We start from the raw sequence: 11,536 nt of genomic DNA, 5'->3' as shown, positions 1-11,536 counted from the left end.
TCTAAAACAGTTTGTTGCAATCGATTGTTGATGAGACTACTTATAAAATCTAGCTTGGGCCATAATATGAGCTATATATACATACCTAGTTCATGCGCTCCTTGGAATGAATTTTCCAATTGCACTAGTCTGTGCCGAGACTAGAGAACTATTCAGGTTAACTATATCGTTAGCTAAAATGCAAAAAGGCGTAACTAACAAAAGCATAATTGTGTAGGAGAAGCAAAAAACAGTTTTAAATGAAAACTATAAACATGTCATGTGAAATGAAAAAGTATGCCCGGCAGGGTGATATTGCATATGACGAATAATAGACTATAATTTTTTAACAAATTTAGTTATTTAGTTTAATGGCAGTCATAACAATTAAGTAAAAACGTGAATGTTTTGTTAGTTACGCCTTTTTGCATTTATCAAATAAACCCACTTGTAGTTATGTCTTTTTGTTTTTTGTCAATAGAAGCTCCTTTTTTGACCGCAGACGTGTAAAACTTTGTCAACACATGTAGTTTATTGGCATTCACAATATTCATTCAAAAAGTCAATTTTCAATTTTTTGTTAGTTACGCCTTTTTGCATTTTAGCTGACGATATGCAAGTTCCAGAACTTGCAAGAATGTACAATTTTTTTACTACGATAACAATTTAATAGTCAAAATTAGTCGATTCTTGCAGTACAGGAACATATCCTATTATTATTTATATTTTAGCTATGCGAAACATTTTAGACGATCACTTGTATAGTCTACATTTGCTAACTTTATTTATTGTTGCATAGTGTTAAAATGGTTTCATGGAATTTATCGATCATATCTTGATTATCTTTATATCCAACTATCTCCTTTGCGGATTCTTTATTCAACCATTTTAGCTCAGTATGTTCCTCCGAAAGAACAGGTTCTTTCGACACATCTTTCAGTTCTGCTAGCCAATAAATTACTGTTTTTGGCTTCCCTCTCACTTCATAATTTAAGGTAATTGGATTATCCTTGTAGATAATAAGGTCGTCCTCAGAATACCTAAAATCATTTAAATGTATTTTTCAATTAACAAACTCGTTTGTTAGACATACCCGGCTTCTTCTTTAGTTTCTCTGACAGCGGTAGTGTAGTCATCTTCGCCTGGATCTACATGTCCCTTTGGAGAACTCCAGTGGAAATCGCCATATGATGCTTTTAGTAGTAGGTATTCGATTTCATCACGTAATCTACGAAAGATTACGAATCCGGCAGCCCTTTTAGCCATTTTCTATTGTGCTGCTGTTTAATTCAATTACTCCGGTATTTACCTTATCACAGCCACAACTAGTGTTGACATTCAAAATAATCATGCCTCAACACTGACACAGCATGTGATTGAAAACATAAAATGTACTAATTTAAGATAACAATTGAAAACGTTCATATAATATGTTATTTTGTTAAAATGTTGAAAAAAATAAAGTTGATATGCTTATATAAAACATCGAAAAGTCATCAAAAGCTGTATTGGTTCTTCGGTTCCCATTCGTTGAAATTGAATGAAAAGTGTAGTTCACCCTCAATTAACCACTAACCATTAGACCACACTTTTTGATATTTCTGGATAGACCATATTGGTAAGAAATAAACCGCAATAAGCAATTCCCATCACTACTAAAAGTAAATTCCAAACAGCTGATTTTGTTTACATACATACAATGGTGCTCCTATAGTTATATTCACTGCAAACTGACAACATTAGTTGATAAGAAAGGGACCGGACGCTGGGTATTATGATAAGCCAAACCCAAAAGTCGGTGAAATAAATGATTAATATAATAAAAAAAAATCGAAAGCTCGAATTGAAATAAAAATATACATGATGTAGCTTTTCAGTAACAAAGTGAAAGAGAAAATACAAAGGAGTTATTCGATTATAATACATATAGCGTACAAGGAAAATGTTCCTCCACTTGAATGTCAGTAAATGGAGAAGGCTTTTAATTATTCTGATTATAATAGCCTTTCTGTTGGCGGCATGTCAAATCCTGCAGGGTGAAAATGGAAAGTCCCACTGGGAGTTAAACAAGTCTTCAACTGAAGTTCCATTGATTGTATGGTGGACACCATTAGTGGATGGTGGTTATGAATCAAGGCGGGTTTGTGACCTTAGTAATTTCTGCAGATTTACTACAAAGAGGGACAAGTTGGAAGATGCCAGTGTAAGTATATTTAATGTGAAACCTAAAATTGAGTGTATTTGAAAGAAGTTACATATACATACATGCCTTATGTCCTAGGCCATTTTATTCTACGGATCAAATGTCAAAATCGATGATTTTCCATTGCCTCGCCACCCCCATCATATATGGGCTTTAATCCATGAAGAGTCTCCACGAAATGTACCATTTATGCCATATAATGATTGGCTACAGCATTTTAACTTCACATCAACCTTCAGTCGAAATAGTAACATGCCATTGACCACGTATTATTTGACTGATGTGGAAAACTTGACTAGTCCCACATACACGATCCCTATAGGAGAAAAATCACGACATAAAGAAAACGCTTTAGTATTATTTATTCAATCAGATTGCGATACCATGTCTGGACGTGATGACTACGTGAAGGAATTAATGAATTACATTAAAGTCGACTCACTTGGAAACTGCCTCAAGAATCGGAATTTGCCGGAAAGGTATATAATGGATTGAACATTTTAACGTTGTAATATATGATGTAACAATTTCTAAAAGCTTACAGAAAATACAGGGAGACTATTTAAACAATTTGTATGCTCCAGAGTTATTAAAATTCATGGCTCGTTATAAATTTGTAATATCGTACGAAAATGGAGTTTGCGATGACTATATAACAGAAAAGTTTTGGAGACCTCTTATTGCTGGATCTATACCCATTTATTACGGATCACCTTCTATAAAGGTATTTAGTTTAACGTATATTACTTTTAGAGTATAAACAAAGCATATATACATTTCAGGATTGGTCTCCGAACGAAAATTCATTTATTGATGTGAGAGATTTCAAAAGTCCTGAATCGTTGGCTATATATCTCAAAGAATTAGATGCAAATGACAGAGCTTACAATTCGTATTTAAATCATAAATACAATATGCTGCAGCCTATTACAAACAAGCGTCTTCTACATGACCTAAAAACCCGCAAAACGGCAATGCATAACGGAGATTTGTTTCAAAGTTTTGAATGTGCTGTTTGTTCTTACGTTTACAATCTAAAGAATAAGAAGGAAAATCGAATGGCATCTGAAAGGCATTACCAATGTGCTCACGAACCAGTCTACCCGTCAATGTATGCGAAGGTATCAAACTATGATGATTGGTACTCCATTATGAATATTGGCAAATGTAAAGCACATATATTGGATACACTATTTAAGCGAAATAAAAATTTTACGAGCGCAGAATTTAGGAAAATATTAAATAAAAAAGTCTCGATTGGCGAATGTTAATAATGACCATCAGCGTAAATTCTACATTGTGTTCCCAAATTGATCTCCAACTACGCAAACATATCTTATTGCAATGTTGAATTCGAATCATGAATAAAACTTCATTAAAATATATACTGAATTTTATTTTGTACTAATATCCTTTGTTGATAATTTTTAAGTTGTATGTATAATAAAACTACATATAATAGTAATATTACTCTCATATTTTTGACTACGAAAAGGATCTTCTATTAGTCGAAATTGTTTTCGATTTTAAAATAGCGTCAAATGTACAATAAACAATATTAGATATAAAAAATATTACAATATGAAACATTGAGTTTTTAAATTTCGTTGATTCTTAACTAATTTTATATGTCTATAAGTAAATCAAATGTACGATTCTACATAAACTAAATATGGTGTTCCCGTCCTCTAAAAGTAGTAATGCTTTTCAAATGTATAAAGGGAAAATCGAAAACAATTTCTATTAGTTCAAGATTTTTGCAGGTTCATGAATAAAACGATAAATATTTATAATATTTTATATTTATTTTACATACATACATTTTTCTGTAAAATATGAAAAACATGATGTCATCTATTTTCATTTCCCAAATGTGGTCGCCTTAATAATAGGTATGTTCGATAACTCAAAATTATGACAAGTTGTACAAATAGCAACTGGATGTTGTTCGATATCTTAAAAGTTCAGTAAATGAGTGCAAGTTGAGTGAGATATTTTGGCAGTTGTGTACTAAGAATTTGAAAATTCTTATTGGTAAAATTTAAAAATTTCTAGGATAATATTTACTTGAAAATCTCCTTTAAACTCTTGAAATACTCCAAATGTTCTGTAAAAAGACGATACATATCGTCAGCTAAAATGCAAAAAGGCGTAACTAACAAAAAATTGAAAATTGACTTTTTGAATGAATATTGTGAATGCCAATAAACTACATCTGTTGACAAAGTTTTACACGTCTGCGGTCAAAAATGAAGCTTCTATTGACAAAAAAACAAAAAGACGTAACTACAAGTGGTTTTATTTGATAAATGCAAAAAGGCGTAACTAACAAAAAATTCACGTTTTTACTTAATTGTTATGACCGCCATTAAACTAAATAACTAAATTTGTTAAAAAATTATAGTCTATTATTCGTCATATGCAATATCACCCTGCCGGGCATACTTTTTCATTTCACATGACATGTTTATAGTTTTCATTCAAAACTGTTTTTTGCTTCTCCTACACAATTATGCTTTTGTTAGTTACGCCTTTTTGCATTTTAGCTAACGATATAAATTAATACTGAATTGAATATTGACAAAATATTAATATTTTCGTTTTTACGTCGAACATAATTTTGTATGTATGTATAGGTTTCAAAATATGATTTGACAAAAAACTTTATACTCACCTGTGCTTACTGGGCCTTATAGTACGTTTACATTTAACCGGATTTCGTTAACCCAGTGGGTTTCAATTGTCAATTCCTTTGCATATATGTCAAATAAATCTTCATAAAGTGGGTTAACCCGGTAAAAAGTTCTAATGTATATGCCGTTTTATATAGGCCTTGTTTATGTGGAATATGAATTTATAAAAATTATCTAAATGTTGGCTAAATAGTCCAGTATTTTTTAGCTGAAAAACACAGGGTGGTGTAAGTATTACATGACAGTGTCTTTTGTATAGCAAAACTAAATATGTTCATATCTTTTAAAGTTGTGTTGTTTAAGTATCATTAAAATTATATTCAGTAAATTCTCAGCGTAGATCTATCAAACTAGCTTTCGCTCCCTTTTACTGAGATTTTATAGTAAACAGACAACATCCAACAATAGGTGTCCAGTAACATTTACTCAGTAAATTCTAGTTCAGAGAGAAAACCGTTTTTACTCTCTTTTGCGATAATACTGAGAAAAGTAAACAGACAACATTTAGTAAGATTCAGTAAATAAACAGCTGATTCAAGAAAACATTTGTATTTGCGCCAAAATGAATAAACTAACAATGGACGGACTCAATTATTTGTATTGCATTTAATATTAAAAATAATCTGAACAATCAAAGAAAAATTGATTTGGTATGTTCCCAGGGAACATTTAAGCTTCCTGCATCAATACATTACCCTCTTTCTGGAACCGCCCTAAAAATACAAAGAATTAGTTCCTAATTTAATGGAACTTTGCATTACATACGAATTTTCTTCCATTTTCTGTAATTTTTATACAACATAATTTCAAATTGAACTTTGTAAATTAAAAATGTTTCTATTAACTTTTGTGTTTGGTCACAGCTGATCCAAAAATTGCTGAGTTACAATACACGAGTTGTCAAAAGACCTGACATTCCATTTTTCGTGTTTTTGGTAAAATGTTAAAAATATGTCAAATAAACAGAATGACTTGTTCATTTGTTTTCATTTATTCTGACATTAGCTCTGTCTGTTTACTCGATATTTGGTAACAATTGTTACCAAATGTTACTAAATGTTCTCTGTTTACCCAAAAATCCAGTAAAAGAGAGTCAAGTGAGAGAGCAAGTTTGACAGTTGAACAACAACAAACTTACTGGAGTTTACTGAAAGAATTTTATGCAGTAAGATTTTGCAAACTCAGCCAATTTCGGATCAAGTGTTTTATGACCAAACACAAAAATTATGCAAAACATTTTTTAATTTGCAAAATCCAATTTCAAGTTAAGTTCTATAAAAATTACAGAAAATGAAAGAAAATTTGTAAGTAATGCAAAGTTTCATTAAATTAGAAAGTAATTCCTTATATATATTTAGGCAAGTTCCAGATAGATGGCAATGTATTGATGCAGAAATCTTAAATATTCCCGGGAACATACCAAATCAAATAAAATGTTTTCTTGAATCAGCTGTTTATTTGCTAAATCTTACTAAATGTTGTCTGTTTACTTTTTTCACTATTATCGCAAAAGAGAGTAAAAACGGCTTACTCTCTGAACTAGAACTTACTGAATAAATGTTACTGGAAAAGTAACCAGACACACCTATTATTGTCCATAAGGTAGAGGTGTATTTTATCCTTCTGCAAAAGCCACCCTTCCTTGTATAATTGTACCATGGGTTAACCTATGTTCATCTTATATAATTATGCGATAGTGGTAAACAAATCTTAAACGTCATGCACATTGGAACTTTTTCTGGGTTAACCTTCTGTATGAGGATTCATTTGACATATATGCAATGGATTTTTCAATTTAAATTAACTGGGTTCACAACGTAAATATACTATTAGCAAAATATATGCATTTTATTCCCATATATATGCCACTAAAATGTTTTTTTTCGATCTTCTAAGAATCGAAATTATTTTCAATTTTTTCGTTATAAATTTGAAAATCTGATGAATTTTAATTCGAGAACAGAGCTTTTTATGTGAACATAATTTTACACAGCAAATATAACTTTCGTCACACTGTAAACATTGTGTTATGTATTTATAATGTAAACAAAATCATATGTTTTTACCATATGGTCTGCTACACATGTTTTTCATATTGTCATATTGTTTAGTTAATAGGCGAATAGCATGCAGTGAAGTTTATTATATAAAACTAAAATTTGAAAAAGTTAAATAAAATGTTTACCAAATGTCTGAAGACGGTGATAAAATGGAGACCATTGAGTCAGTACTATTTTCCTTTAAATGATACGAGCCGAACATATGCAGCATTTAGCGCAAAGGACTTGCTCTATGAGACATCCGATGAAGCCGGAACACTTCTAACGAAATTTGCAAAGCATGTTGCAATAGAAAGACACAATATAAGTGAACTTGTCCCAAACAAAGTTCGTTACGCGGACTTTTTTCCAGTTAGCGACCTGAAGTACTTCCACAGGGAACTGGCAAATACTCCAGCAGATCAATTGGCGTCCGTAATTGTGTACGCATCATCATATCGCTCAAATGCTGATCCCTCAAAATTTGCTCTTGTGTTAAACGAGCTTGACCGATATGCCGTGGAGAAATTATACGACATGAATGTGGATACAATACTGAGGACATTATACTCGTTTCTGTTTTTAATTCCGAACTGGATGACTAGATTGGATTTCTATTCCGAAGCCATGAAGAAGTTATATGATTTGTTATTGCAGGATGGTTGTAAATTTAAAGAATTGTTTGTTCAAGTTAGCTTCTACTTTGGCCTGTCGAAAAAGAATTCAAAAAATAACCTACAGAAGCAGTGGAAAACATTTCTCGATCTACACTTGGACACATTTTTAGATGACTTTAGTGCTCTGGATTTGGCTTTGGTAGCTAGCGCTGCGTATAAAACGTCGACGAAAATAGAAAGTGAAAAGTTTAACCAACGTCTTCTCAAAGAGATTCTAGGTACTTGTACTGTAGAGGGTGGCAATGATGCTCTCTTAATTACTTTAATAAAATCCCTGCGTTTTCAAAGGATAAACTCAAGCAAGGTGTGCGAACATCTTTCCCAGTTCTGTACAAATTCTCAAAAACTAAGCCAGTTTCAAACTCGTGGTCAAATACATATTTTTGCTCTGTTAGCCGACAACCTTTGGGACAACCAGAATTGTTTGCAAGCCTTAGTTATGGAGTTCATAGCTAAATTGCAAGAAATACGTAATGATGATTACGTTAACCGTATAAGAGGAAAAGATATAGCTACTTTTCTTTGGTGTTGCTTCCAGTTAAAATGCCACATGAGTCCGGATCAACTTCACATAATTGAAGATGTGCTTCTGCAGAAGGTGTATAATAATGAATTCAAATATTTCCCGGATCAACTCGTTGAATCATGTCTATCATTATGGAGTTTAGGATTAAAATCTAAAGAGCTTTTGCACAATGCGATTAAAATTAAGGCCGAGTCGTCACCCAAACGACAACAACCTAAAGTAGACAGTCGTCTTACCGTTTTGTTATCGGCAGCGCAAATTGAAGAACCCTCGTGGTGTACACATTTAACCCAAGGTTTTAGATCATTTAACCTTGAAGCGCGAGTTCCAGATTATCTATTAAATTCCAATATTCCATACAGAAAAATAATTTCCCAATTGATGGAAGGAAGCTCAGTGGCGTCTGCCACAATTGTTTGTCCCATTAATGGTATTAATATTCCTGGCATACTAGTTAAGATTTCTTCGCCTTCAAAAGATGCTTATGTATTTGTCGAAATTACGTCCAAATCTCAGATGCTACGATTTAGTCAGCAACCTGTTGGGATACTAAGACTTAAAGTTCAACTTCTTCAGGCTATGGGATATAATGTTAAAGTCGTAAGTATCTCTGTATTTTAATTTTCCTTGTTATTATTTTTGATAAATATATATCTCTATTTTAGTTGTCCACTGAAGATTTGGCGGGACCATTGAATTTTGCTGAAGTTTTACAAATAGAAAATCACGAAGAACCTAACAAAAATAGTATTAAGGCATAATCGTTAATAAACAAGTAGTATTGTACCTGATATAACATGTGTCGAATATTAAATCATATACCAACTTTCAGCTTTTTATCTAAAATTCACATTCGTATTATAAATCAAGATTTAGTAATAGAAATATTTTCATTCTCTATAGTGTTATTATTTAAGCAGTGAGCAAAGCAGGATCGAAAGAACCGATCTTAAATCCTGTTTAAAAACTACACTCGTATTGCTGTTAAGTGGTAGGAAATCCTCGTTGAGCAGATTACAATGAGATATGCGGCATCTAACTTTTTTCGTGTTCCAAAATGTGGAATACTACGATTATCGTTGTACTCCGGTACAATAACACAAAATACTCTCTTAATGTTTGTGTATCGCAACACAAGCGCTAAAATATTTTAGTGTTTGTGTTCCTAGAAATGTACATATTTATATGAATTCTACCAAAATACGTCGAATTTTACCAAAATACCACAAAGAACACAAGTGTTTAGGAATTATCTTGGATAACAAGTTAAATTTTGGATCCCATATTGACAGCATACATCTTATATCTACCTTTGCATGTTAGGGCGAAAATTGTCTGTTCACTGATGATGCCACATGTGTTATATGTATTGGAAGTTATATCTGGAACTTCGGAATATAGTTTTCATAAGTTACGGCACATTATAAATATTAAATGAATTTTAAACTATCAGGTTTTTAATAATGAATTTAATACAGTAAATAGACCCAGGAGGCTTTTTTATTAGGAATAAAATAAATAAATGAAATGAAAATATTAAATTTTGAATGAGAATATAAAATATTTGACAAGTTTTTCAATGACTAAGATAAGGCTTATTCCAAGGTTTATTCATAAGGTTAACCGAATTCATGCCGTAGTCTTCTCTTGTTGCCAACTTTTTAATCGCGAAATACAAAGCATAACAGGATAAAAATTCCAAAAACGAATATTTTGTTTCGAACACAAATATTTTTTATTTATTCTTCAAACAATAAATTTGACAGTCAATGAAGACTTTGAATTCGCCTCCTTGTTAACCTTATGAATAAACCTTTGTTTATTCCAAGGCCTGTATAACAGCCTTACCTAAAATTCAACTATCTCGTTCGACGTTTTTCACCACAAAAGCTGTGTTCCCAAACCTGCAATATAGTACTATATTGTACTAGTTTTGCAATTTTTGCTAGAAAAGCGTTTCCTTACATCAAAAAGTAGGAAAAAATGAAGTTAAATTTAAGAGAGTTAAAACCAAAATGGCGTTCTCTTCTCCTATTTTCTGCAAGACCAATTTGGCCTAGCACGAAAAAGTAAATGTAGTAAGTTATGAATTTGACATTTGATTGCCAGAGATATACAGTCCGAAATAAAGCATATGAAAGTTAGCGCTTCAACAAAAAGGACACAAAAAAACAAATAAGAAATTTAAAAATGGACACACAGATTTTTTATTCTCTTTTGAAGGGTAGCGAAGATGAATGGCTGGCAGAAGATTCAGATGAAGATACTATAGAATGAAGACTTGGGTTGGGTTGGTTAATCGTACTTACCAATGTGGTCGAAAATATCTTGGGATTAAGTCAAGTTTTGGGGGGCTCCACTTGGATCGCTTTTACATTTTTACAGAAAGTAGTCCTCGGTGAACTGATTACAGAGATATATATTTTATAGTGAGAAATGCATACTTCCCGCGATATGGGCCTTGAAAGTTCGGAGAGTATGTTGTTTTAATCAGCCGTATTATTTTAAAGGTTATGGTTTGTGCTATGTAACTAGATGAAGAATATATTACATAACCATGTATGCGCCTGTCCATATGTGAAAGTCTTATTCTTAAGTTCTCTTAAAAAGTACCCGATATAACCTTTTAATGATACCCATATTGCCTTGGTGGCAATAGAAAAAGTGTTGTATTAAAGAAAATATGTTCCGAAATATCAAGGCCAATATCTCGGGAAGTATGCACAAGAAGGGCTACTTACGGTAATCATTCCAAAATGATCCGAGTGGAGCCCCTGAACTTGACTTGTTCCATATCTTGTTGTTCAAGTTTGCTAAAACATTCCAATCAAAATATCTACCAATTTCAATAGCATTAACATTATGAGAGCGTCCAGCCATGTAAGCCTTTCCGGATATTCGATAATGTTTTCCTCTAAATTATACAAATAAAAAATAAACAATAAATATTTATATTATCAAAATCACGCAATGGACGCCGTTTAATTTTTTTTTGTGCATTAGGTTTCTGTCCTTAACAAATTAAATTTTTGATTTTGGCGTTTCTTTGTGTTTTAACTATTTTTCGTTCCTTTACTCTTTGCGCAAATCTTGTATGTGAGAGTAATTTTTGATAGAGAGTAAGAACGGGAACGAACCTAAATGTAGAACACATGTATTTAGTCCCAATTTAGATTAGGCGAATTTACTTGTGGCAAGATATTGACTGTAGGAGAGAGGGGCAAGGGGAATAGAAATGGAAAAAAATTGCTCGTACCGACAATTTTCTGGCAATTCGTTTTGTGTATTTCGTATTTCTTGACATTTTATATTTATTTAAATGTGAAAAAAATTATTGACATCAAATGAAAAAAGAAATATTTTTGAAACCGAATTGCCTTGTATAGACGCATGAAACAAGTTCAAAAGGGAACGATAAT

At 32.1% G+C, this 11,536-nt stretch overlaps 3 protein-coding genes across 3 annotated transcripts; 2 read left to right on the top strand and 1 right to left on the bottom strand.

Moving 5' to 3' along the window:
• Positions 1–760: 760 nt before the first annotated feature.
• On the bottom strand, positions 761–1,245 carry LOC133327757 (bis(5'-nucleosyl)-tetraphosphatase [asymmetrical]). The gene is made up of 2 exons (XM_061536298.1): positions 1,073–1,245; positions 761–1,019 (listed from the first exon to the last, which is right to left on the bottom strand). Exons 1-2 carry the CDS (start codon positions 1,243–1,245, stop codon positions 761–763), a joined length of 432 nt encoding a protein of 143 aa, XP_061392282.1.
• Positions 1,246–1,921: 676 nt separating this feature from the next.
• LOC133327756 (alpha-(1,3)-fucosyltransferase B) lies at positions 1,922–3,453 on the top strand. Its single transcript, XM_061536297.1, has 4 exons — positions 1,922–2,182; positions 2,261–2,661; positions 2,720–2,906; positions 2,965–3,453. Exons 1-4 carry the CDS (start codon positions 1,922–1,924, stop codon positions 3,451–3,453), a joined length of 1,338 nt encoding a protein of 445 aa, XP_061392281.1.
• A 3,599-nt stretch (positions 3,454–7,052) lies between these two features.
• On the top strand, positions 7,053–8,878 carry LOC133327755 (uncharacterized). Its single transcript, XM_061536296.1, has 3 exons — positions 7,053–8,437; positions 8,480–8,717; positions 8,783–8,878. Exons 1-3 carry the CDS (start codon positions 7,053–7,055, stop codon positions 8,876–8,878), a joined length of 1,719 nt encoding a protein of 572 aa, XP_061392280.1.
• The last annotated feature ends 2,658 nt before the right edge of the window (positions 8,879–11,536 follow it).

The sequence above is a fragment of the Musca vetustissima genome, unplaced genomic scaffold, assembly GCF_032173495.1.
Source record: "Musca vetustissima isolate MV318-11 ecotype Yass unplaced genomic scaffold, APGP_CSIRO_Mvet_v1 utg2303, whole genome shotgun sequence".
NCBI lineage: Eukaryota > Metazoa > Arthropoda > Insecta > Diptera > Muscidae > Musca > Musca vetustissima.
Note: the sequence above shows the minus strand (reverse complement) of the source record. Positions and strands in the feature narration are given on the sequence as shown.

Bases quoted from the DNA above. Each gene is read 5' to 3' on its own strand.
- LOC133327757 (XM_061536298.1), bottom strand. From the start codon at position 1,245: ATGGCTAAAAGGGCTGCCGGATTCGTAATCTTTCGTAGATTACGTGAT. The intron at 1,020-1,072 runs GTATGTCTAACA...AAATGATTTTAG, and splicing joins GAAACTAAAGAAGAAGCCGG to GTATTCTGAGGACGACCTTA.
- LOC133327756 (XM_061536297.1), top strand. From the start codon at position 1,922: ATGTTCCTCCACTTGAATGTCAGTAAATGGAGAAGGCTTTTAATTATT. The intron at 2,662-2,719 runs GTATATAATGGA...AATTTCTAAAAG, and splicing joins AATCGGAATTTGCCGGAAAG to CTTACAGAAAATACAGGGAG. The intron at 2,907-2,964 runs GTATTTAGTTTA...TATACATTTCAG, and splicing joins ACGGATCACCTTCTATAAAG to GATTGGTCTCCGAACGAAAA.
- LOC133327755 (XM_061536296.1), top strand. From the start codon at position 7,053: ATGTTTACCAAATGTCTGAAGACGGTGATAAAATGGAGACCATTGAGT. The intron at 8,438-8,479 runs GCGAGTTCCAGA...TATTCCATACAG, and splicing joins AGATCATTTAACCTTGAAGC to AAAAATAATTTCCCAATTGA. The intron at 8,718-8,782 runs GTAAGTATCTCT...TCTCTATTTTAG, and splicing joins TGGGATATAATGTTAAAGTC to TTGTCCACTGAAGATTTGGC.